The sequence below is a fragment of the Anolis sagrei genome, chromosome 3, assembly GCF_037176765.1.
Source record: "Anolis sagrei isolate rAnoSag1 chromosome 3, rAnoSag1.mat, whole genome shotgun sequence".
Taxonomy (NCBI): domain Eukaryota; kingdom Metazoa; phylum Chordata; class Lepidosauria; order Squamata; family Dactyloidae; genus Anolis; species Anolis sagrei.
The window spans coordinates 68,237,130-68,264,875 of record NC_090023.1 but is presented as its reverse complement, the minus strand read 5'-3'; the positions used below and the strand labels follow the sequence as shown (position 1 = coordinate 68,264,875).

General features: G+C 39.8%; 1 protein-coding gene across 4 annotated transcripts in view; it reads left to right on the top strand.

Moving 5' to 3' along the window:
* Positions 1–27,394, top strand: part of GRIK1 (glutamate ionotropic receptor kainate type subunit 1) — a 206,250-nt gene extending 178,856 nt beyond the window's left edge. For 2 of the 4 annotated variants that reach the window (XM_060770451.2, XM_060770449.2), the window contains 4 exons: positions 9,535–9,760; positions 14,350–14,600; positions 19,180–19,345; positions 26,900–26,986. In XM_060770451.2, the coding sequence (XP_060626434.2) occupies positions 9,535–9,760; positions 14,350–14,600; positions 19,180–19,329 (627 nt within the window). In that variant the 3' untranslated portion in view covers positions 19,330–19,345; positions 26,900–26,986. Of the gene's footprint in view, positions 1–9,534; positions 9,761–14,349; positions 14,601–19,179; positions 19,346–26,899 lie in introns of all 4 variants that reach the window. The other 2 variants (XM_060770450.2, XM_060770448.2) reach the window with 1 other exon arrangement.
* Positions 27,395–27,746: the final 352 nt, after the last annotated feature.

Below are 27,746 nucleotides of genomic sequence, written 5' to 3'. Positions count from 1 at the left end.
AATCACAAAATAAGCTATAAGGTGTCTACAGTTCTAGCACATTTTGCTCTGCAATAATCACATTAAACTTAATTTAATGCATTAGTGGCCGTTCTTGGTTTATTGATGTGATCCTCTGAGGTTTAATCTGCCAAGAGACTCTGAATATGGCAGGTATATGGAAACGGCAGTTGGTAATCTCAGGGAGGGCAGGCCTGAACAGATGCAGGCAATTATAGTTATCCTCTGCCCTACTGTGGTCTCTGCACAGGATACCCAGAAACAAAGCTAACCTTTAGGAAACTATCACTTCAGAAGAAGCTGGGACAGATTGGGAAAGCTATGGGGTTGAGAAATAAATACACTTCTGCTAACCTACACTATTTTCTGTAAAACAAGTATCACTAATTTTGTCTGTCAGCTTGACTTTCTTAAGAGCTGCTTTCAAGGTAGTGTCCACATGTTTGCGAGTTCATACTGAATTTCTGCTGCAGATAAACAAAGGGAATAGATTCCCTACAGTTTTGATATTTCTGAGTTTTGTTTCTTGCAAAACCAGCCATTCCGTTTTATTTCCTCCCCACCCCAGTAATTTACTGAAACTTAAATGTCTATGTTTTCTAATTGCTGTGTGAGTATAGGTGATAATGGGCCTTCTTGATGCCTCTGTTGATTAAGAATGGTTTCTTTGGTTCTGGAAGACTATATGAATACATAAAATGTAAAATATTTGATAGTTTTGCAGAATTTTACAATTTCTGTTTTTAGTCTTTTCTTCCTTTCCTTTCCTTTCCTTCCTTTAATTTAACAAAAAATTGAATCAAAGACTATCTGAAGTTCTAGTACAAGCACCGTTCCTGCCCCCCCCCCCCCCAGTTCCTTGTTCAATATAAAGTCCTTTTCTGCTATTGTTCATATACATAGGTCTTAAAATAATGTTTTTGCTAAAATGGCTGGAGAGGCTACAGTTCAAGAGGCAGTGCTGTGCTGACTGAATGGCATACTTTTCAATAATGCAACAAGCACCATAGCTACCTGGGCTGAAATGCCTTTCTGTAGACAAAAAGACATTGCCCCTCATAAAATAATATTCCTCAGATGCTCACACCAGAAAATGAAATAAATAATGGCAGCAAAAGTTTCACCACATGAGAAAAATATTGGAGGGAATATTATTCATTTGGAAAGTGGTGAACACATTTTTTTTTGTGTCAGGAGAGACTTGAGAAACTTTAAGTCACTTCTTGTGTGGGAGAATTGGCTGACTGCAAGGATGCTGCCCAGGAGATGCCCAGGTGTTTGATGTTTTTACCATCCTTGTGGGAGGCTTCTCTCATGTCCCTGCATTGGGAGCTGGAGCTGACAGAGGAAGTTCAACCCATTCTCCCCAAATTCAAACAGCTGACCTATCGGTCAGCAGTCCTGCTGGCACAAGTGTTTAACCCATTGCGCCACCAGGGGCTACTTTGATCACATAGAAGATATTTATTGTTTGCCCACAAAGTAATTAAATTGTGTCCTTTATCAAGCAAAATAGAAGACATTTGTGACTCCAGTTCCCCTTCCCACTTAGTTCTCCACATATCTCCGCAATCTGTCCTGGTTGGGGGGGGGGGTGTTACAGGGTATGTGTAGAGCAGGAGGTTGGAAAAAGGAAAGTTAAACAGCTCTTCTGTGAGTGGAAATCCACCTGCTGCATGAAAGAGCTTGGAAATCTGACAACTCTTGGAATATACAACAACATGGCTCCTGGTCATGCTAACAGGTGGATTCTGTAAGCCTTTGGAGATTCACAATACGAGAAAAAAAATCACTCTGTTGGTTTGGAGGTGGATTCTCCGGATGCTTTGTAGAGAGAGCAAGAAATGGAGGGGGCTTGTGGAAGAGTCAGTAAGCAGGATGTTTTACCCACAGCTAGAATCCCAAGTTTGAGCAAAACACCTCCAGGAAAGGAAGATTATTTTCTCTTCCCCCAAGTACATGAGTGATTTGCAGAATATTATCAGATCAGGAGAGGGAATTGTCATTAAAACATGAAGGTTTTGAATGCTAATTGTATTGCCATAATAGTAAAGGTAAAGGTTTTCCCCTGACATTAAGTCCAGTTGTGTCCAATCTGGGGGCTGGTGCTCATCTCCATTTCTAAGCCAAAGAGCCAGTGTTGTCCATAGACACCTCCAAAATCATGTGGCTGGCATGACTACATGGAGCACCGTTACCTTCCCGCCAGAGCATTACCTATTGATCTACTCACATTTGCATGTTTTTGAACTGCTAGTTTGGCAAAAGCCGGGGCTAACAGTGGGAGCTCACACTGCTCCCCGGATTCAAACCTGTGACCTTTTCGTTAGCAAGTTCAGCAGCTCAGCGGTTTAACCCACCAGGGGCTCCATATTACCATAATATGAAAATGTAAATGATTGTGAAACTTGAGCAGGAAAAAATGTGACAAACAAAGAGTGCACAACATGCAAAGTGTCAGAGAGTGTAAGGGACATTGTAAGGCTGCAAAGTGAGTATCAATGAACATGTGCAAATCAGCCAGTTTAAGAAGCATAGATAAAACATGTATGTAAGCTGGGAAACATGAATAATCAATGGAATCAATATATGATAGTGAAATTGAAATGAAAATTAGAGATGTCTTCCATAGAGAACCAAGAGAATGGAAATGACTTTTTTTAATGCAAGCACAGTAGGCAGCAGAAGTTCAAGCAGGGTATGCATAAATATGAATTAAAGAAAAAACCCACCTAGCCAGTGTCAGTGTACACAGTTAGGCATACAATTTGGGTTACAACTCAAAATACACAAAAGAAAAATGGTAAAAGAAAGAAAAGCCACCTTGGGCGGTCTTTGAACAAAAAGTAGATAGTCCTTTAGTTATGTATTGCCTCATGGTGGGGTGTTGGGTTAGTTGGTCATTGTAGTCCCTTGCACGAGTAGACTCAAAGTATCAATGGGATTTATCCAGCTAGTTCAGTGAGTAAACTCTAGCTGGAACCAGTAACTGGATTAAGTCCAAAGACTGCCATAGCAACTGTTCCAAATTCTTCTTGGCTCTTATGATTTTACTTTTTTTCATTAGAAGGCTGTAGATACAAATTGCATATAGATATGTGATTGATTAGCCTTCTGCTGAAGTTATCTCTGGACACTTCAGGTTCAAATCAGACTCAGGACTGAGACTCACAATTATAATAGGTCCAGCTATAATGATATAATTACCGTATATACTCGAGTATAAGCCGACTCGAATATAAGCCGAGGCACCTAATTTTACCACAAAAAACTGGGAAAACGTATTGACTCAAAGTATAAGCTGAGAGTGGGAAATGCAGCAGCTATTGGTAAATTTCAAAATAAAAATAAAAAACCAGTACAGTTGCATTAATTGAGACGTCAGAAGGGTAAATGTTTTTGAATGTTTAAATAAAACTATATTTTAAGATAAGACTGCCCAACTCTGATCAAACCCTTATTCTAACCTTCTTCCATGTAAATGTGATTATGTATCCTTCCAATAATAATGAAGAGAGGAAAATAATAAATGTAATAATAATAATAATATAGTAAAATAATGGAAATGTAATAATAACAGTAATAATAGAGTAAAATAATAAATATAATAATAATAATAATAATAATAATAATAAATAGAGTAAAATAAATGTAATAATAATAGAGAAAAATGATAAATGTAATAAAAATAATAGTGGTTTCAAATTGATTTCTTCTCCTGAAAGGCACAACTATATGCCTGGTGGTCATATGAAGTTGTTCTTCAGTTTGGACAATAGTAAAATTAATCTCATTCTGCCCCAGTCCTAAAGTTAGAAAAATGCAAAGATAAGCATTAAGATTCAGCAAATTAAATCCAGTCTTATTAGTTCTGTATGTTCTTTGTTGTGTGTTTTTCTGATTACAATCTTGTAAAGATCTACGCTGCCATGTAGTAAAAGTTTTTTTAACAGTATTTTAATGGTATTTTATCTGCTCAAAATTACCCTGACATTTCCGTCAGAAACAATGTATTATTTAAGAGAGCATAACGAAAGTGACATAATAAAAGTTCAAACAGTGGAAAACTTAAGGTTAAGTGTCAGTTTAAAGATATATGTACATGTTAACTGTCAAGGTAACATCTTACTGCTTTGGGATTCTTCCATGAGAATCTATTTATAGAGATATCCTTTCACTCCATATGTTAGGGTAAGAGTGTGATGGGACCCAATTCTTGTTTTCTCATGGAAGTATGTACTCTCTACCTCACCCCATCATCATTCCCAATTTTAAAGTCATAGAGGAATATTTGCATCTGTTTCGATTTTATACATGCTATGTCTCCATGAAAGTCCTTAAATGAGGATTAGAGAACCCTGTGGATTTCTGATTGGTACTGAACGTGATTTCCCATCATTTTCCATATAACCTGATTACTAAAGAGGAATGGTGGGAATAATAGTTCATGAAGATCTGAATGGCCACAGTTCTCCCATTCCTGAATTCAAAAGGCTGCTCATAGATTTTCATAGATTTTCAAAAGAAATTGAGAATTGAAGATAATTCATTTATCATGCCGATGATTCCGGAATGATCTGTTTTCTAAATATATTAAAGATTCATACAAAGATTAGGAGACCCCGGTGGCACAGTGGGTTAAACTGCTGAGCTGCTAAACTTGTTGACCGAAAGGTCGCAGGTTCAAATCCGGAGAGCAGCATGAGCTCCCGCTGTTAGCCCCAACTTCTGCCAACGTAGCAGTTTTAAAAAATGCAAATGTGAGTAGATCAATAGATACCGCTCTGGCAGGAATATAACAGTGCTCCATGTAGTCATGCTGGCCACATGACATTGGAGGTGTCTATGGGCAACGCCGGCTCTTCAGCTTAGAAATGGAAATGAGCACCAACCCCCAGAGTCAGACATGACCTGACTGAATGTTTAGGCTCACTACGCCCCCTAACCTCTGCAGAGGTGGAGAACTCATTAAGTTGGTCCGCCCCAGGAGGCTTATGGATCCGGATGGATTCCTGACGGCTCTTGGGGAATTCCCCGCCACCTCGTCAGGCGACCCTGTCAATGCCCTGGTCGCTCTCTAGAATGGGGAGATGACCAGGGCAATTGACACGATCACTCCAGAACGTCCCCTCTCAAATAGCTGAGCTAAACCAGCTCCTTGGTTCACTGAGGAGCTGGCAGCGATGAAGCGAAGGAAGAGGGAACTAGAGAGTGTGTGGCGTTCGGAGCCGAGCGAGCCAAATCGAACACGGTTTGTGTCCTTTTTAAGGGCATATGCCGCGGCAATAAAAGCCGCAAAGAAAACTTTCTTTGCGGCCACTATTGCGTCTGCAAAGAACCGTCCGGCTGAGTTGTTCCGGATGGTCAGAGGCCTTTTAAATCCTGCCACTCTAGGTGGGAACCCTGACAATTCGGCCTCTCGCTGTGAAGCTTTTGCTCAGTTCTTTGCAGACAAAGTCACTTTGATCCGTTCTGGTCTGGACACCATATTAAATGCAGTCTCTGAGGATGTAACACGAGCACCTGCTTGTCCTATTTTGATGGATTCATTTCAATTGGTGAAGCCCGAGGATGTGGACAAGATACTTGGAGGAATGAGGCCTACTACATCCATCCTAGACCCCTGCCCATCCTGGTTTCTAAAGGAGGCCAGAGGGGGATTGGATGAGTGGGTTAAGGTGGTGGTTAACGCCTCCCTTCGGGAAGGCGAGATTCCAGCGAGCTTAAAACAAGCTATAATAAAACCGCTGTTGAAAAAACCATCACTGGAACCCACTAAATTTGACAACTTTCGGCCAGTTTCCAATCTCCCCTTTTTGGGCAAAGTCCTGGAATGCGTGGTGGCCTCACAACTCTAGGTATTCTTGGGAGAGACGGATTATCTGGTTTCGGCACAGTCTGGTTTCAGACCGGGACATGGAACTGAGACAGTCTTGGTCGCCTTAGTGGATGATCTGCGCCGGGAGCTAGACAGGGGGAGTGTGTCCCTGTTGGTGCTGCTGGACCTCTCAGCGGCCTTTGATACCGTCGACCACGGTATCCTTCTGGGGCGCCTTGCGGAGATGGGTCTCGAGGGCACTGTTTTAGAGTGGCTCCGGTCATTTCTGGGAGGCCGCACCCAGAAGGTGTTATTGGGGGACACCTGTTCAACGGCACAACCTTTGACTTGTGGGGTTCCACAGGGCTCAATACTGTCCCCCATGCTGTTTAATAGCTACATGAAGCCGCTGGGAGAGATCATCCGGAGTTTCGGGGTGCGGTGTCATCTGTACGCAGACGATGTCCAACTCTGTCACTCCTTTCCACCTGCTACTAAGGAGGCTGTCGAGGTCCTGAACCGGTGCCTGGCTGCTGTAACGGTCTGGATGAGGGCGAACAAATTGAAATTGAATCCAGACAAGACAGAGGTACTCCTGGTCAGTCGTAACGCCGAACAGGGTATAGGGTTACAGCCTGTGCTGGATGGGGTCGCACTCCCCTTGAAGGCGCAGGTTCGCAGCTTGGGTGTGATCCTGGATTCATCATTGAGCCTGGAGCCCCAGGTCTCGGCGGTGACCAGGGGAGCACTTGCACAGCTCAGGCTCGTGCGCCAGCTGCGCCCATACCTCGGGAAGTCTGACTTGGCCACGGTAGTCCACACTCTGGTTACATCCCACTTAGACTACTGCAACACTCTCTACGTGGGGTTGCCCTTGAAGACAGCCCGGAAGCTTCAACTGGTCCAGCGTGCAGCAGCCATGTTACTAACAGGAGCAGGACGCAGGGAGCACACAACGCCCTTGTTGTACCAGCTCCACTGGCTGCCGATTTGCTACCGGGCTCAATTCAATGTGCTGACGTTGGCCTATAAAGCCCTAAACGGTTCCGGCCCAAGATACCTATCTGACCGCATCTCGGCCTATGAGCCCACGAGGACTTTGAGATCATCCGGGGAGGCCCTGCTCTCGATCCTGCCTGCCTCACAGGCACGACTGGCGGGGACGAGAGACAGGGCCTTCTCGGTGGTGGCTCCTCGGCTGTGGAACACCCTTCCCAAGGACATCAGACTAGCGCCCTCCCTTATCACATTCCTCAAGAAACTAAAGACGTGGCTGTTCGAGAAGGCGTTCGAACAAGAAGTGCAATAATTGGCAATGACGATAGGAATGGAACAACGGAAAACGATATTGGATTGTGGCTTAACGATGAGACGACGTGAATGACTCTTTTGTATTTTTGTATTATTGATATTGTTGATGTTGTGATGACGATGTTTTGATATTGCTAGTTGTTGTTAGATTATGTCTTGTAATTTGCACCTTATTCTCTACATGTTGTACACCGCTGTGAGTCGCCCCTGGGCTGAGAACAGCGGTCTATAAGCACAGTAAATAAATAAATAAATAAATGTCAGGGGAAACCCTTTACCTTTATCTTTACAAAGATTAAAAGAGTTAAGCTGACCTCTTTTCCATATCTCCATGTTTCTTTGATTTTTAAAAAGTATTTTTATTCTTATGACCTCATCACATGGATGCTGAGAAGGGTCTTTTCCCTGCTTCTTGGCGCTGCTGGTATGCTGCCAGCACCTAGTCCGCCAGAGCCCATTGGGCTCCATGCTGACAGTGTGTCAGCAGTGCAGAGACACAGAGACCTAAGAAGTTGGGTGTACACCTGACTTTTCATAGAAGAAGTGGGGAGAATGTAGGAGGAAGTTCAGGATAGCAAGAAAACATCATGGTAAGGAGACAAAGCAGTATGCTGCTCCACAGTTTCCCCCACTGTTCCTGGCTTCTTGTCCTTCATTTGATGGGGTCCTTGGTATACTTATCCCATTATATAGTTTAACCTCCATATCTGCAGTAGATATAGTCCTGAACTTGCCAGATCAATAAATGAAACAAACAACTGCTACCCAGGACTTGATTCTGGATGAGCATGTTGACCTGGTTTGTATAACAGAGACTTGGCTTGGGGGGGGGGGGGGTAATATCTCTCAAATCTGCCTACCAGGATTTTTGTGCAGCAGCAGGTAAGGCCTGGGGGGTGGGGAGGTGGAGTTGCAATGGTCTATCTATTCCATTCCCCTGTCCAGATGTATTTACCAAAAGGTGGGTTGCCAGGACAGAATAGGGATTCTGTTGGTGTACTGCCCACCCTGCTGCTCAACTGTCTCCATTTCTGAGCTAACCGGGGTGGTCTTGGGGTTGGAATTGGAGTCTCAGCATCTAATAGTGTTAGGAGACTTCAACATCCATGCTGAGACTGCCCTGTCGGGAGTGACTCAGGACTTCATGGCCTCCATGACAACCATGGATCTATTCCAAGTGGTGTCTGGTCCTATTCGGCGCTGGGCACATATTATTATTATTATTATTATTATTATTATTATTATTATTATCATTATTATCATTATTTATACCCCGCTAACATATCCCGAAGGACTCGGTGTGGCTTACAAAAGGCCAAGGCCCTCACCTCAATAAAACAACAGCATAACAATACAGCAATAAAACTCATAAAGGAAAAAAATAAACATTAAAGCAATAACAATAAACATTAGAACAATAACACATTTAAAACTAAGGCCGGGCCAAATGTAATGATTTAAAAAGTGCTGGACATGACAGGTGAAATGTATAGATTATTAGAGGTAGGTGCGGTTTGCAGACAATCTTAAATCTCTAGTAAAGTGCATTTGGGACATGATGCTAGGAGTTTCCTATTCTGGAAAGGCACACTGGAACAGCCACATCTTCAAGCTCTTCCTAAAGACTGCCAATGTTGGGGCTTGTCTGATGTCCTTGGGGAGAGAGTTCCAGAGTCGGAACATTTTGTATCTTGTTTTCTTTGCATGATGGGGTGATGGTGATTGTGGTGTGGAGGAACTTGTTAAAGTTCCGTTGTTATGGACTGATCACTACCTGGTCAGGTTTAGACTTGTATAGGGAAATGACCAGGGCAGTGGACAGTATTGCTCCTGAATGTCCCCTCGCATAGAGTGGAGCCAAACAAACCCCTTAGTCTACCAAGGAATTGGTGGGAATAAAGCAAGTGAGATGAAGACTAGAGCGGCATTGGCAGAAAACTCAAAGCAAACCTGACCTTGTCTGCTTTTCAACAGTGGAGGTGGCAGAAAAATCATGTATTGCTGCCACCATTGCATCTGCAATGAACTGTCCAGCTGAGCTATTTTGAGTAGTCAGAGGACTTTTACATACTGGTCCTCAAGGAGAAATTTCTGACCTAGAAATTTTCTAGAGAGGTGTCTTCTCTAGGAATTTCCTAGGTCTTCAGTATGATTCTATGGTAACTCCTAGCAGAATTGCCTGAAGGACCCACATAATTCCTAGAAGAGATATAATATGTCAGATGTGGGTAGGTAACATTTCTGAAATTGGTCCCATGTGTCATATTATATTGTGATTATCTTTAATAAAAATTGTAGAAAAAAGGAGGTGGGGGACAGCAGAAAAACTAAGGCTTTCTGGAATATTTTGCTTTTGTTGTATATGTACACCCTTCCTCTCTAATGGTTCTGGTTTCTTTTCCTAGAAATCCAAAATCTCAACATATGAAAAAATGTGGGCATTTATGAGCAGCCGACAACAGACAGCTCTGGTAAAAAACAATGATGAGGGCATCCAGCGAGTGCTCACCACCGATTATGCTCTGTTGATGGAGTCCACAAGTATAGAATATGTCACTCAGAGAAACTGCAATCTCACTCAGATTGGAGGACTCATTGATTCCAAAGGTTATGGTGTAGGAACTCCCATTGGTAAGAAATGCACACACATACTTCATGATCAGTAAACTTTAGTGGCTGCTCATAAAGAACATTTTCATCTGAAGCTTTAAGTTCTTGAGAAGAAGTTTAAATATAACCTGCCTGTCAAAGAGGAGTAATTTTACTTCCTCTCTCCACAAATATATCTTAATAAGGGTCACCCTTCTTCATTCATGAACCATTTTAATGATTAGAGAGCACAGTGGGTCTTTTCTTTTGCTGGAAATTCTCTCTGTTGGTTCATTAACATCTAAGTCTGAACATTTTCAGGCATTAAATTGGCCAATTAGCCATATCTATACTTTTCCCCCTCTTTGTGTGTTTTAACTCTCATGTGCTAGGATTTTTTAAAATGTACTTTTTCCATCCTTGCAGAGTTGTTGTTTTTTAAGCTCCAGTAAGAAGGATAATTTTATTGTAGGATATAACAATAGCCTGTGTCTACATGTATGCAGAATTATGCCTGTTCCTCACCAATACCCAGAACCAAGTAACACTGGATGGAATCAAAATGAAAGGATAAAAAATACACAGTACTGCCTATGTACTTTTTCTTCACATGCTAATTAAGGGCAAGCCTGTCTTGTCCTGATCCAGAAGCAATGGTTTCACTCCCATATGGACACTAGTTCGAGTACTAAGCTCTCCTGAGTCACTGCCCATCTGAGTTGTGAGATTCTCATTGTGAAACATCCCAAACACAACATGGGATCCTTTCACTTCCATTTGTCCTGAAGCATCACAGTACGGCTTTGGACCCTTCAACACAGCTGTATAAAATCCACATTGAACTGGATTATATAGCATCATGGACTCAGATAACCCAGTTCAAAGCAGATATTGTGGATTATCTGTTTTGATATTCTGGGTTATATGGCTGTGTGGAAGGGCAATACATCCTTCATTGTCTTGTGCTTCTGGATGATCACCAATTCTGTTTGGAACCTATTTTGTGCACAGGCTGCTTTTTTGATCAGCCAATGAGCCAAATAAGTGCCACCACAAATTACCATTCTTCCCAGTTTACACATCAAAGAAAAGGGGGATTTTTTTTAAAGGAGTGGAAAATAACTGATTCAAGGGGCACAATACCAGTCATAGCACCTAACTACATCACATTGGTTTTCATGTGAATTGTTCTTAGAAAAAGCAGATATGCCATCATGCACTGAGGCTGGGAGATGATTACATGTTTCTAGGGAATATTCAAAATGGCCCACATTTTTAAAAAAGTTGAACTGTTGGATTCTAGCCTTAATATACTTAAGAGACACAATCCATCAGGAAAAAGAAGAAGGCAAGGTTTGGAAAAGTTACACTGGGACTACATCTGGTGATTTTTGGAACTAGGAGTTTAAGCAGATTGCTTTCCCAAGCTCTTTTAAAATTAGTATTTTTAGAATCAGAAGCTCATGTACCTGAACTCTTCATGTGTAAAGTTTTATCTAACTCAAATGTGTTCTTTAGGGCATTTAATTCCTTACCAGAGAACATTTTCCATCCCTTTAGGAAAAAATATATTAAAATGCAGAAGTTTTTAAGGTAATGAGTGATTCATTTTGAAGATTTCAACAGTGATGAAGATTCTGTGCTTCAAACTGAGAACAATGAAGGAATAAACTATAACAGATGGTAGTTCCGTGAGAGAGAGAACGTATGCATGAGAAATACAGCTGGGGGTGAAGTTATAAAAGGTTTCTTATATGATTAATAGACTTTTAAAGAAAGAGTTGGAACAGAATATATGTATTTATGATTACATTAATAATCTCATTGTGACAATTAAAACAAACAGAAAAGTTAGAATATATACAGCAAGTTGAATATTTTTGTTTACCATTTAAGCTGCTGATCTTGTAAACCTATCTTCATCATTTCCTGGCACTTACAGAGAAGAGTTTACTGCATCTTGCATACCAGCATATTTTAATTTGGCAGAGGTATTCTTGGATTTGAACTAACTTCATCAACATTTATGCATCTGATGAAGTAGCCTGTAGTCCAGTCTTGGGGAAATGGTAGCTCTTCCATTAGCACTGACTATTGTGCTAGCCAGTAGGGCTGGTCAATTCGTTTCGTTAATTCGTAATTCGTTAAAAAATTCGTTAATTTTTGAATTACGAAACGATTACAAAACATTTTTTTTAACCTGGAAGTGTTTTTAAATATCGAAATGGCAGGTGCCAAAAATTTTTGTATTTCCGTCCATTTCGGAAATACGTAAGATGGCCGCCTGCCGATGCTTGCTGAGAGGGGCGAGCGAGAGGGGCGAGCGAGCGGCGAGCGAGAGGGGCAGAAGCACTCTCTCCTGACATTTCACCCACATCTATGGCAGGCATCCTCAGAGGTTGTGAGGTCTATTGGAAACTAGGCAAGTGGGGTTGATATATCTGTGGAATAATGTTCAGGGTGGGAGGAAGAACTCTTGTCTGCTGGAGGCAAGCGTGAATGTTGCAGCTGGCCAGCTTGATGAGCATCGAATGGCCTTGCAGCTTCATGGTCTGGCTGCTTCCTGCCTGAATGTTGCAATTGGCCAGCTTGCTTAGCATTGCCTATTAATAATAATAGCGAGCGGCGAGCGAGAGGGGCGGAAGCACTCTCTCCTGACATTTCACCCACATCTATGGCAGGCATCCTCAGAGGTTGTGAGGTCTGTTGGAAACTAGGCAAGTGGGGTTGATATATCTATGGAATAATGTTCAGGGTGGGAGGAAGAACTCTTGTCTGCTGGAGCGAGAGGGGCGAGCGAGCGGCGAGCGAGAGGGCCCACCAGAGTGAGTGCCTGCCTTCCCTCCTTAATAATAATTAATAATAATTAATCCCTATTCTACTAAATTAATAATTAAATTTAAAAAATATTTTTAAAATATTGAAAAAAAAAGGGCGCCATCTTTACAAAATGTTTTGTAAATATTTACGAAATTTCGTAAATACCGAAACTTTTTTTTTGGGAAAGTTTTGTAATTATTTTAAATATCGAAACAAAAAAAAAACCCCAATTACAAATCGATTTTAGAAACAAATTTTTGCGTTGTTACCCAGGCCTACTAGCCAGGATTGAGAGAAACAGAACTTCAGCCACATCTTCAGAGCTGGAGATTCCTTGTCCCTCTTATACTCCATGAATAATTACGCATACATTGATATGTTTAATCTTTAAGGTATCCTATAATTGTCTCTCTCTCTTTCTTGAATTTATTGTAAGAGGACTACTAGTATGGAATTTAAAATAATGTTTGAAAGAGGATATTGCATGCCCACCAATGCAACTATTTTTAAAACTAAAACAATGACCCAAACAATAACTGTCCTGTCAGCCTGACATTAGTACCAAGAAAGTTTCTAAACCAGATAGATGCCTTGATCATTAAATGTCAACATGGGTTTCTCAAAATTAAGCAATGCCAGATGAGCCTATCTATCTATCTATCTATCTTCTATCTATTTTTGACAGATAGATGAAAGAAAGAAAGAAAGAAAGAAAGGAATGCTGAAGATGTAGCATATCTACAATGCAGTGGGCATTTAACTAGGTTTACCTTGATATTTTTGCAAACAATCTAATAAAATTCAAGAGTCAAGATTCTAACTTTAGGACAATTTGTAGTTGGTTACCCAACCAAATAGAAAGAGTGCTCATCAATGACTCCTCTTCAGAGAGGATTTGTCCTGAGCCATGCATTCAAGGTCTTTATCAAAGATCTGGATGGTGGAATAGACAGTATGCTTACAAAATTAGCAGGAGATACAAAATTTAGGAGGGTTAGCTAAAAGGCCAGAAGACAGGATTAGAATCTAAAATTACTTGAAAAGATTGGATAGTAGGCCAAAAACTAAGAAAATGGATTTTGACAGAGAGAAATGTAAGATAGAAAAAAAATGAAATGCACATGGCTCGAGAACAGTACATGTGAAAGGGATCTTGGAGTCTTAATTGAACATGATTTCACAGCTTTAAAAAGCTTTAAAAAGCCAATATCATTCTAGGCTATTTCAATAGAAATATAGTGTCTAAATCCAGGGAAGTAATCAGATGCTCAATGGAGTATTTTGTAATGCCATTATGTTTTATAATAAAAATCTTTATTTTTTCCCTTTGTGCAGACCTGTCACTGTCACTTCTAAAATCTTTCTAAGAATTCCTCAGTTCCGCCAGCCGAGGAGCCCCCATAGAAGTAGTGGTGGGGAAGGGAAGATGCAGGAAAAGGAGACCACCAATTCGGCCTAGGGATTGCGTAACAACTTTAGTAATTCCAAACCGGTCTCCCAATATGGTAAATTGGTGTAACCAGGATGAGCTACTGCTTACCCTAGCATTAGAGAGTCACATCTCAAACACAGTGAGGTCGAGAAAGGGAGATAGGCTATCATGTGTATAGCACTCTATAGCACTGTAACTGCATCACCATCATCATCAACAACAACAAAAACAACAACAACAACATTATCATCATTTATATCTTACATTTTTCCCCGATTATGTAAGGGGCTTAGCTATTGAAACAAACACAAAATAGACATGTAGCCAGAAACCTATATGACAGAAACCTGGTGTAATAATATTTTTTCTTCTTCCTCAGGCTCTCCTTACAGAGATAAAATTACTATTGCCATCCTCCAGTTACAAGAGGAAGGCAAACTGCACATGATGAAGGAGAAGTGGTGGCGAGGCAACGGGTGTCCTGAGGAGGACAGTAAAGAAGCCAGCGCCTTAGGCGTGGAGAACATCGGGGGCATCTTCATTGTGCTTGCAGCAGGACTTGTTCTCTCTGTCTTTGTGGCAATCGGAGAATTTATTTACAAATCAAGGAAAAATAGTGATATTGAACAGGTAAGTCAAGTTTGGATAGGTCTAGGTGGAGCAAATTTACACAGGGTATGGAATCTGGGAAATGTACCCAAAAAACTTCTTATCATGTCACATACTGAATTTGAAAGATGCCAGAAGATTAATCTTGCGACGAGGAGAATATGGAGGTTTAAAACTCCAATTCCCAGCATTGCCCAGACAACACAGGCACTGGTCATGTTTTCTGGGAGTTTCTGGGAAGCTTAATCCCAAAAGTAACTTTGCCAAGCTCTGGTATTTGAGGAAATCTAGCAATTGGGTGAGTGTGGCCTCCAGAAAGTCGCATGGCCAAATTCTGGAAGCAACTCAAGATATTTTAGTATGAGAGACTGGACAACAACTAAAATATACCCAAGTTGGTTGGGGGAGTTCAGGTGGATCAAGCAGTGCTTTAGGCTGATCAAGTAAAGGTAAAGGTTTCCCCTTGACACTAGGTCTAGTTGTGTCTGACTCTGGGGGGTGGTGCTCATCTCAATGTCTAAGCCAAAGAGCTTAAAGCATTGTCTGTAGATGCCATCAAGGTCATGTGGCTAGCATGACTGCATGGAGCACCATTATCTTCCTGCCAAAGCGGTACCTATTGATCTACTCATATTTGCATTTTTTCAAACAACTAGATTGGCAGAAGTTGGGGCTAACAGCAGGAGCTCACCCCACTCCTCAGATTCGAACCGCCAACCTTTTGGTCAGCAGGTTCGGTAGCTTAGCCGTTTAACCTGCTGTGTCACTGGGGGCTCCCATTAGGCTGATCAAGCTATAGGCAAAAAAAATTACAAGAGCCTTTTCCTGGGAGCTAATATTCAGTAATGCACTACATAACTAAGTTTGCTGTCATTTCATGACAACCAAATTCAGCTGCTTGATTTACTCATTCTTCATAATGCTAGGGCAAAGTAATGAGAGAACAACTGGCTGATGCAATGAAAAAACTCTGTGTTTAAATCTCTCTTGTTCGGGAGCATGGCAGCAATCCAGATTGCCTGGCTGTGAATTCAGTGGCCAAATGGGGCTTCATTTTCAGTGGTACAGTGAACCATATACATGTCTTAATTCACATTTTAAAGAAGCTGTCCAGGGTACTGAACCATTTCCCCTTAATGCTCTTAACACCTTGAATGGATCGCCTAGAGCAGATTGAGAGGCCTGCTGATATGGAAACCACCAGATATCATAGTATCAGTGTGAAACTCCCATGGAAGCTTCAGATTCATAATAAGCTATGGCAAACCTCTCTTTTTTCAATTGCCTATGGCAAGCTCCTATGCTTTGCCATATTTTAGGATACTGTCTTATGTGCACTTGTAATGAGGAGAAACAAGTACCCAAGATTCTGTTCAATTTACCATTCAGCAAATGTTTTGCTGGAAAAGATGACATATATGGATAAATCTCCTTCCTGACAGTCTCCCTCATACAGTTGCATCATCAAAACAACTATTTGGCAAGCTGACAGAAAGTCAAATTGGTAGTAAATAGTCTCCTTAATGCCATTTTCCTTACCACATTCATGCTGACACCTCACTAAAAACTGTTTGTAAGTCTGTTGGGATCCAATTTAAATAGGGAAGAAGGATGACAGGAATAACCATCCATATTTGCATTTATGGCACTTAAATCACATGCCACCTCTGACCCAGCTGACTGATTCTACTAGTGGAGGCAAAAAGGGATTTCAGTATGCTGGGAGATGAGGTTTAAACATCCTAATTCCTGCATGGTGAAAGGTGTGCTTGAATGTGTATATAAGCACAAGGTGAGAAGGTGGGTATATTTTCTGACTCCCTGACTCCCCAACCATGTGGCTCTGAGATTGAGAAACAGAATGGTGCCATGATTTGAACAGTGGACTAGGACTCCAGGAGACCAGGGCTAAACTCCTGTTAAGACAGAAACCCACTTGGTGACCTTTAGAAGATGCAGTGAAGAGAATCCTCTGAATAATTCTTGCCAAGAACATCATAAGAGAGAGCTGCCATAAGCCAGGGTTGACATGAGGACCCATAACAACAAACACCACTTTGAAGCCATGGCTTGAGCAAATTACTTTTGGGAGTGCATCTCCCAGAATGCTTTTAGCCAACATTCACCATACTCGCTCAGAAATTCTGAAAGCAGCAGTTCCAAAAACCTTTTAGTTCCTGTAAAGGTGCTGTAGAAAATGTGGAACTAAGGAGCAATTACCATTTTGAAGCCTTTTCTGGCACTTGGTCCTGTTGTCTTTCTAAAGGAAGCAGAAACTTCTGCAAAGTAATGTTCTCAGTGAAATTTCTAAAATGGGGAGAGCATGGATCTCCAGCTGAAGCTTCCATCAGCCCCTCTCACTTGCCTGCAATTGTAAAAAGCTTGTTCTCCTCTGAGATTGTCTTGCTCTATTCCCACTCTATTCCCACATAATAATAATAATAATAATAATAATAATAATAATAATAATAATAATCTTTATTTGTACCCCACTACCATCTCCCCAAGGGACTCGGTGCGACTTACATGAGGCCAAGCCCAGAATACATCAATAAACACAACATCAATAAACACAACATCAATAAAACAATCAATAAAATACAAATCATATAAATCACATGAACAGAAAAAACAATAAACAATCAACAGTGACCACATGCCTTTTAGCTGAGGAAAGAATCAAATTGCTGGCTTGAATTCCACATTTATAATCCCATCTAAATATATAGCGTTCCTGCTGAGTCATGGTTATGAAAGTAATTGGCGGTTCAGTGCACACTCCCTCTTTCGTGCCTCTTTATTTTAGAACAAGCAAATGACAGATTGCAAGATACTGCTGTTTATCTGTCATTTGAGTAACTATTGAATACTATAAATGGAGCCCAGATTTGAACCTTGGCCTCCCAAAGTCATTGTCTTTCTGCGCAAAGCCTGCTTGTTTCAATTCTGTTCTATATAAAGCCTATGGGAATGCATGGAGGTTACAGAGGAGCTAGGTTCACTGATATCCATTGGCTGCAGTTCTGTGACTAGTTATGTACATATATTTCAGGGAAAATGACAAGGAGATAGAGATGTACAGGTCTGCACCTATGCATCAAAGTGGAGAAATAAGATATGATATTGATTCATTTTATGTCCAGTCCTCTGTGACAGAAAAATCTGAAGTGTAAAGATAAGCAGGTGTCTCCTTTTCTGCTCCATTATCGTGACATGGGCTAGTAGCATTTGCCTGATATCCTGTTTGCCTTTCTGTTTAACTTGGAGCATTTCTATACGAAATTTTGGATTCTCTTCCTTTGTATTCCATACTATGCTACCAATGTACAAACCTTTATATGCCCATGATTGATAACACTGGGTGAAAATGAGAAGTCTTCTTACAATAATGTAATTGCATCAGGAATCTTCTATGCCTTTTAAAGACTTTACATCAAGGCAACTTAATTGAATCAATGTTCAAGGTTCTTCTTCTCAAGAGTCCCTTTTGTGTTATGCTTTAATCCATGTCTTTATAACCAGAAATGTCGCCCAGGGAAAGTCTTGGCATAGAAACTCAATAAAGCTGTTTGAACAAAATCCAAGAATCAAAAATGCCATATCAGTAATCAAATGTGGTTACTCTTTAAAATAATATCAGTAATTTGTAATCTCTAAATCTGGGAGCAATTCAGCTGAGAAGACGGTTGTGTACATCCATGTAAATGGATTGGGCCTTGTTTGAGTGAGCTTTATTGACAAAATGCTGCAACTTCAAAAATCTGTTATTATCAGAAAACCTAAACATTGTTATTTTCTTATGAATTCTCATTTTGTATCAGCATTTAAAAACAGGAAGTATGATAATATAATTAATGTATTGTTGAAGGCTTTCATGGCTGGAATTGTTGTAGGTTTTTTGAGCTGTATGGCCATGTTCTAGAAGCATTCTCTCCTGAAGTTTCACCTGCATCTATGGCAGGCATCCTCAGAGGTTGTGAGGTCTATTGGAAATTAAGAAAATTGGGTTTATATATCTGTGGAAAGTCCAGGGTGGGAGAAAGAACTCTTGTCTGTTGGAGCTCAGTGTTAATGTTTCAATTGGCCACCTTGATTAGCATTTGATGGCCTGACAGTTTTTACTGCCTGGGGGAAATCCTTTGTTGAGAGGTGAATAGCTGCTCCTGTTTGTTTCTTGTCTGGAGAGAAGAGTTCTTTCTCCCACTCTGGGCTTTCCACAGATATATAAACCCAATTTTCCTAGTTTCCAACAGACCTCACAAGCTTTGAGGATGCCTGCCATAGATGCAGGCAAAATGTCAAAGAGAAATGCTTATAGAACATGGCCATACAGCCCGAAAAACCTACAAGCTGGCAGCTTTGTATAAATCACAAGGTTTTTTAAAATATTAAGATTTTAATGCTAATATAAAGTATAAATATTAGCATTTTCTTCAGAGTTCCTCTTATTGCATAACTTTTGATCATTTATGTTTTCCATGAGTATGTCCTATGGTTTAAATCTCATTTTCATCTTAAACTTTCCTTTTGATTACATTGGTTAATCATTTTTATCTTTATTTTGTCTTCTTCCATCTTTTCTTTTTTTGCATGCGAAAAGGCCTTTTGTTTCTTTTATGGACTGCAGTGCAAGCAAACTCATCCATCCAACTCCACTTCTGGAACTACTTTATCTACGGAGTTAGACTGTGGCAAATTAATTCGGGAAGAACGAGGGATTCGAACACAACCCTCAATTCATACTGTATAGTTACAGTAGAGAAAAGGTGTGTTCAGTAAATAGTGAATGTACATGGACTCCAACACAGTTTTGATTAGGATCTGAAGCCCAAACCAGCTAGCTTCTTCTATGTGTCCAAGTGAAATCTGGATTGGTGTATCCTGCCATAGTCCCATACATCAATTGGCAAAGTACTTTTGAAAATGAAAGGACTTTGAAAAGCAGATGAGTATGGCATTAGGGTCTAATGATTAATGCATAACATGCATAACAGGGGGAGAAATCCAAAATCCCAGTGGGCATGCCCATTAGCACCTCCAATCGCTATTTAAGCCTAATACCTTTGGCAGGAAAAGCTGAAGCAGCTGAATAATACTCCTAATTTGTCCCAATAATTTATACAATTCAGTGCCTTACGAATGATAAGAAAAAGTATAATGGCATGTTGCATTTAATCAATGTGTTGGCTAGTCAGAATGCAAGGTACTTTTACAGCGGCACAGAGTCATTCAAATCCAGGAGGGGAGATAGGCATATTTGAAGCATTATGAAAAGTCTCTTGCTAAGTCTCTCTCCACACTTGTTTAGGCCACTTTGACATCACTATGCTGTTATGGCTGCAACCTGCTTAATCTTGGGATTTATAATGTAGTAAAAAAAAACTAGAGCTTTCTGGAGGAGATTTCAAATTGCTTGACAAAACTACAAATTTCTTAGATTGGAACCATGACAATTACAGAGGTATTGAAGAGCTGCATTTGTGTTGTGTGAAAGAGACTCCAAGATTGGCATAATTCATGGAGATTGGATAGGAGACACACACCCACACATCCGATGCACCGGAGGCTACGCTATATGGGAGCAGTTAATTTGTTTTACGACGTGGATGGCAACACACTGCAAAACAGTTCTGGAGGGGGGATGCCTATTCTAATCTGCACTGCAAGATCTGGATCACTAGAGGTTACATGCATTGCTGTATCTGCCTTCACTTGGAATGAGGTTACTAACATTTGCCATTGTTTTTGTATGAATCAGTGTTTTCAGGTAAGAACCACTTGCTTTCATTCTCATTCCCTATCCAGGCAGAACTAATTAAAATCGTGCTTTTTGTTTCGAACAACAAGCATTAGAAAGTGAGGGTTTTATGTATTAGTTTTTATCCTCAGGGAAAAAGTGATGTAGGCCTTTTTTTTTTGTCAAAGCATAAGCTTTAAGAGACTGTTGACATGTCAAAAATACCCAATGGATCCAGGCAGTAATGCTTCTGGCTGAGAGAGCTTTGATTTTGAAAAAGTCATATTTATTGCAACACTACCAAGCTTCCAAATAAACTGCACTGTTTATTTCCATTTCAAGAAATAATGAAATGATATATCATAAATCAGGAATTCATTCTATTTCTTAGTCTAAGGTTAAGGTAAAGGTTTCCCTTGACATTAAGTCTATTTTTGTCCATCTCTGGGGGGTGGTGCTCATCTCCATTACTAAACCAAAGAGCCAGTGTTGTCCACAGACACTTCCAAGGTTATGTAGCCAGCATGACTGCATGGAGCGCCATTACCTTCCAGCAGAAGTGGTACCTATTGATCTACTCACATTTGCATGTTTTCGAACTCCTAGGTTGGCAGAAGCTGGGCCTAACAGCAGGAGCTCACCCCGCTCCCTGGATTTGAACTGCCATCCTTTTGGTCAGCAAGTTCAGCAGCTCAGTGGTTTAACCTGCTGAGCCACCAGGGTTAAACCACTGAGCTGCTGGACTTGCTGATCAAAAGGTTGGCAGTTCAACTTTAGAGAGCAGGCTGCAAAACACTAGATCCCCAGCTATCAGTTATTTTACTGTCAATTTAAATACTTATAATGTGTTTTTCCCCCTGTCCACAATGTCTCTCTTTTGTAATTCTATTATTGTTTAGATCTTCTGCATAGTAATAGCATTATTGCATAATAAATAAGCATGTGATTTTGTTGTACAGCATTGTTGATTTGATGCAACATTTTTATTGTGCAATATTGTTGTTTTTATTATGCGCAAAAAGCAATATTGTACAAAAACAGATGCATGGCTTTCTGAAAACAGTCCTTTCTATATTAAAAATTATACTGTTTTCAGAGTAGGCTACACAGTTATAGCTTCTGGGAAATGTGCATTTTTTCTAGGGAAACTGCATGGTTTTCATAGAAAAGAGGCACAATTTTCCATCATGTGGTGGGAGTATTTCAGAATGTCTTGAATGTACAGAACAAAAAACCCTACCTCATTGTTTTAGACATCTGTTAAGACTTGGAGAAATCAAAATGTACCACCCCTATTCCAGAGGCTGGGGATTTTTACATGTTTGGACTAACGTTCTCAGCATTACCCAGTCTAAGGACCCTTAAAGACAGGCCCCATATCTCAGGATCTGATCTCAGGTTTTCTGTAAATCCCAGGTTATTTGGCAGTGCTAACTCATAGGGCCCTTCCACACAGCCCTATAGCCCAGAGTATCAAGTCAAAAAATCCTACAATATCTGCTTTGAATTAGGTTATCTGAGTCCACACTCAGATAATGTGGGATTTTCTGCCTTAATAGTCTGGGATATAGGGCTGGGTGGAAGGGCTCTAAGAATCCAGTTTAAAGGAGAAAACCTGGGATCAGATTCTGGGACATAGGGCCTGGCTGGAAGAGCTCTAAGATGGCTAAAAGAGGTTGGAAGTTTAATCCAAAAAGGAACTTTTTCAGGTTTTGCCTTAGTGTTTAACAAAATGCTTTACTATAAATATATTGTATTTACGACACACTTTTTGCCACCATTTAACTTTTTCAAATGATGTCACAGATTATCATTCCTTTATCAGAACAGCATAGCAATTTTCCCTTTTTGTCCTAGTTTGATCCAAAACAGGATAAAAAGATAAATGTCTGTACTATCTTTGGCTTCCATAGTTCTTATCTTAATTATTCTAAATTACAGCTGGCAGCCACAACCCAAAGAATTCAAGATGTGTGGCGATTCATTCTTTCCTGCCCTATTTATTTTCCATTTGAGTCTTGTTTATAAACTCAATAGAGAATTAAAAAGACAATGATAGGAAAGAAAAGACAAATATGGTAGCAAACATTCTCTTTCTTAATGGGGTGCAACTTCCAAATGGGCTTTTGCATACAGTTCACAGCATGGATCCTGTTGGTTAATCCCAATGAGAGTAGACTCACTGGATGAATGCCTGAATGGTAAGTCAAAACATGTGTAAATCCCATAGTTTCAATATGTCTACTTTCCTTGTCATTGATGTAATTCATACCCATGTGCAATCAGTCTAGTGTGCGGTGGGAGTGGGGGATGTGGCCCAATAGGTCATGTGCATCCCAGGGTACTAAAAAAATCCCTCTGATATAAAGAGGCCTCTTGCATTGAGGCTGTGGCAGATGTTCTAATGTTTCGTAGGGAGATCAGTTGAGCCCACCAAGTTCCCCCATTCCCCCAATGTAGCAACTTATAGTCTATTAATTTCTCTTCTTTATAGATTTCCATATTTTGTGTGGACATTTAAAGCAAATTTCTCAATTTGTTCTTTCCCTGTGTACTAAACCCAGACCTTGGAAAGATTATATTTTAGAGCATCTCCCCAAATCCCTGCAAGCAAGGCTCTTTTCAAGGATAATACCCAAAATAGTACTTTTCCCAAGATCTGACACACTGAAATATTCACAGTAGTCTGTTTCCATATGCAGCTCATGAACTTTGGATCACAACGTAGAATATATTGTCCTATATTCTTTCTTTCACCCCCCCCCCCCCAATATATTTTGATTTTTATTCTTCAAGACAGTAGATTTCATCATTCATCATTTTCTCAAAAGCAAGAAAATAATTTTGGGACATCTACTTTCTTGTCACCTTAAACACTGGCACATACGTATAGTCATTTGGCAAGGAGGAGAACAACTTTTAGCAACATTTCTGAGTGCAGTGGGTGCAATGAAGTTTCTTTTGCCTTAAGCCTTGGTTTAGAAACTTTAAAAAAATTGAATGTTGCCCATCTCATGCTGTCAGTGGCATGAAGCTCTTCACAGAGAGTCTTTCATTCCATTACTTCAGGCAAGAACTACAGAGAACATTGTGCAAATAAGGTAGGAAATAATGCTGCAATAAAAGCTTATGGAAAGAGCTCCCTGTTAACAGGATCAGAGTAAATAGGAACTCACACTATTGCTTATGAATGTAAAGAATATTCAAAAATGTTTTTTTAATTTTTCAGACTAACTGGTTTTATTTCAAGGTTTGGGGAAGAAGAATGCTGGGCTGGAGATAATCTTTGCAGCTCAGAACTAATCCTGCCCAATATTTTCACATTCAGTAAATTATATTTTTACACAAAAGTATGATTTTCTGAGCAGTAAATGATATTTTTGCATGGAAATTATTTCCTTCACAGAACACACTTGTTTCTATACTGAAAATGTTATACTTGGGGAGCTATTTGGTTCCAAATGTGCATTTCTGTGATTTGCAAAGAAAACAGTATTTCCCACATAAAAACCTCTTCCTTTTTGCATTGAAATATCACCTCCTGAATGGAAAATCTGTTTCCTTTGTGAATTTTGTGCAGAATTAATCCTGAATAGGCTTCAAAAACTGTGTTTTTCAAAAGCTGTCTCACAGCAAGAAGAAAATTGTTAAAATTGTTCATTGCTTCCTTCAAGAAGAAATTTAGTGTTCGTCCACCTCACTCACTGCTTCTTAAACTGTGGATCCCAACCTCAAATGGAGTCCCCTTAATGTAATGTTGGCATCATGATACCTTCAGTTACAGTAAAAACTGTCTGAACGCTACCCATTGACACAAATCTGATTTCATACAGAATCTTTGATTGGCCTAGCTGGAGTAGTCAGGAGTTGAATTTAGGACTGTTTGCATGCAAAACATGTGCTCTACCACTGAACTACAGCCCTTCCCTGCAGGCAAATAAGTGTGTCTGCTGTTGTACGCATAATGCCTGCCACAGGCTGTAATTCAAAGAAATGGGCAGCTTCCTTCAGCAATTCCCATAGACACACCATGTTGCAATTCAGGTTTTTTAAACACACGGGAACTGCAAAATTCATTTGCAGTGCACCATATGGAAGTGGGCGGGAATGTAATCCTTGTTTGCTGAGTGCAAGTTTTGTCACATACTTAAACTAGTCTCAGTAAATTACATATTTATGTTCTTTTCTGCAAGATGTCCTCTTCATTATAACAGATTAGTATTTTTTATCTTGTGGGGAAAGTATACATGGCTTTGAGTATATTAGCACATTTCTGGGTTTCTATAGAAGTTTATTATTGTCAGGTTGGACTATGTGACTTGGACACTGAATCACTTTAAAGTAGCTCTTTGAAATGATCTTCCTCAAAAGTTATCTCCTGATCTGACAAATTCTGCACAGTCTTTCTAAAAACGCAGCTGAACATCTGTCTTGCTTTCTAATCTCTAGTTGCATGACACAGACTTAAATGAGAAAAAATACTTTGCAAAAGCTTTTTCCTATTTCATTTTATTTTGGTCATGCTGGAGGGGCTAGTATTAATGTGGGATGTTTAAGGTTGAAGACAAAATTTCCTGGTCCAAGAACAGCTTGATATAAGAGCAATAAGGAGGAAGATGCTAATCAAGCAATGAACAAATAGTAAGCAGACAACAGTCCAATAGTCAATGTAGATAAATGTACGTTACATGGATTCAAGGCATTTTTCTATTGATGTCAACAGAAATAAACTAATTAACACTAAAATTTAGATCTGGTTGCGGGGTTGGACAGATTTGTCCATTTTAGTCTCTATGAATTTTTTCTTTGTTTCATCTGTATCTGCATGAGTTGCTTTTTTTAAAAAAAAAAGGTTATGTAAAAGTTCAGGTGATATACATTGTTTTTATATATGCATGATGTATGCAGTTTCATGCACTGTACTTTTGAGTAATTTATGTTCACATCTCTGTTGAAAAATGGGAGAGTTGCAATTCAAAGAAATGCAAACAGTCATGGATAACTCTATTTTACTTTACATATTGGTTTGTGAAGTACAAATTAGATTGGTTCACATGGAAAGCTCTGTAAAAATGAGTCTTTGCCCTTAGTATAGGATCAAGATATAAGCTTGTTCTAAAAGCTAATGCTTAACTGATGTTCAAAATATACTTTCATAGTTTGATTGCAGACCTTCCCTCCTTTTGTGGAGAAGCTAAAAGAAAGTTCAACTTTATGCCCCAATATTTTTTGAATCTATATAGTGTGGGGATGTACCTATCTCTTCCACTCCCATTGATTCAAAACACTTGAATACCAGGATGGATAGTCAGTGTATTTCTGGCCTTTGAACACATGCTCAGCCATAAATCCTTTTCTGTCTATTTCCATATTGATCTGTGATCTTTTCATGCCACGACAAAATATGTATTGATATTCAAGTGTTGAGTTATTTTCTCAAAAATATTTTTACACATTTTACACATTTTCTAAATTATATTTACCTGGAATTTACATTGTAGTGCTTATACACATTGCTGTATTTTTTAGAGCTGAAAATGATATCAGAAAATATGGAAAAATGCAAAATTCAAGGGATAATTGAGTTCTCATTAGGCCAGGAGGTGCAGATGGGCTCAGTTTGCTTCAAAATGTAGACAAAGTGGAATCTTCAGGAGTCCTTGAATTTTTGAAATTTATCTGGTTCTTTAGCCAATATGGAAATAATTCCCTTTTTCCAGTCCTGTGACATGACTCCTTCCTGTAGCTTCAGTTTGCTAACAGCCACAGAACCAGTAAGCTGAAAATTTTGGTGAGATTATGTTGTACAGATCCTACTACTACCTTTTTGCTCAAAAGTGCCTTGTGTTATGGCTCAGTAGTACTTTGTATAGACAAAGGATGTTGTGGAGCCTTAGATTTCAAATGATATCACTTGAAAAACCTTGTATTGAGTTCAGAATTGCAAAATGTACTAATTGGATGATTCCACTGATGTCATTCAACCCCTTATTCTCCTGGAAAACTGTTCCAGGGAGTTGATGGGCCTCTAAAGGCTGCAAGGGGAAGAAGGGATAACTTTGTTGTATCCATGGTATTTCTGTCCCAGCTATAGGCAGAAGGACAAGCACCCTATTACCTGGAAATCTTGTGAATCAACACAGCCTTACAATTTGATTACTATTTTTAAGCGAATCACATTTTGATCATAGTTTTCCACCTCTCACATGCTTTTTCTTGAGGACACTAGGATGTTGTTGGTGGTTGGCTATGATTGTCCAACAGAATTTCACACTCTTTTATAGATCTTCTGTGTAATGCCCAGCTCAGCCCTTCATCAAATTCGCAGCACTGTCTCAATGATAGAATCCCACTAATACTAACATTTTCCTGTTTATCAGGAATCATAGTGCCATCAGAATCCACTATGTCAGACCCTTAATTCAGTTCTGTATAATATCACAGAGACAGTGGGAAGATTCCAAAGCAATCATGATAGCCAGCTAAAGTTCCCAATATTTAGAAGTTGCATGTAAACAACATAAAACATTGAGCTTTAAATGTTCCTTATACTCCACCCTCCCCCACTCCTGTCTTTTAACAGTGTCTTTCTTTCAATGCCATAATGGAGGAACTTGGAATTTCACTGAAACACCAGAAGAAATTAAAGAAAAGGTCAAGAACTAAAGGGAGGTCATCATTCACAAGTATCCTTACTTGTCATCAGAGGAGGACACTAAGGAAAGAAACTATGGCCTGAAGATGGTCAGCTTTCTCCGTGAGAGATAACAAAGAGGAGAAGACAAAAGACAAAACAGATTTTAAAAACTTTGGTGTCTGCCAATGGAGGACTTGGAGGGGAGAAAGACATTTATTTTATTTCTCAGAAAATCAGTATGTCTTTCCCTTTTTTAATCTAGAGAAAGTTCAACACATTCAGCACTCATGTCAGACTGATGGACTACTAATGACCTGGGAAGTCTCTTTCTCATTCTTTCTCTCTTTTGAAATGATTGGTCATCTGTTTTGCATATCTCTCATCCTTCCCCATTCATTGCTGTATGTGCTTTCTAAATGAATAAAGACAGGGATTTTTCAATTCTGGGTAATGATTTCACTTCCTCAACAGAAATCTTCTAGTTCTGTCTTCTCCACCATGAAAATATTGAAACCACAAAGTTGCTTCATACTGAAAGCAGTGTATCTAATTCTGGTTGGATGTGGCTGTCCAGATGTTGTTGGATGATGCCCCACCATTGCTATGCTGGCAAAAATTGATGGGAATGGTGGATAACAAATCATCTGAAGGATAGAGTTAACCCACCTGATATAGCCTAGTGCAGTCTGCTCTGACTAACATTTGGTTTTACAAGTCACAATGTAAAGGCTTCACAACTTCATAGAAAGAGGAAAATAAACACATAGGCATTGTGTAGTGTGATATTGACACT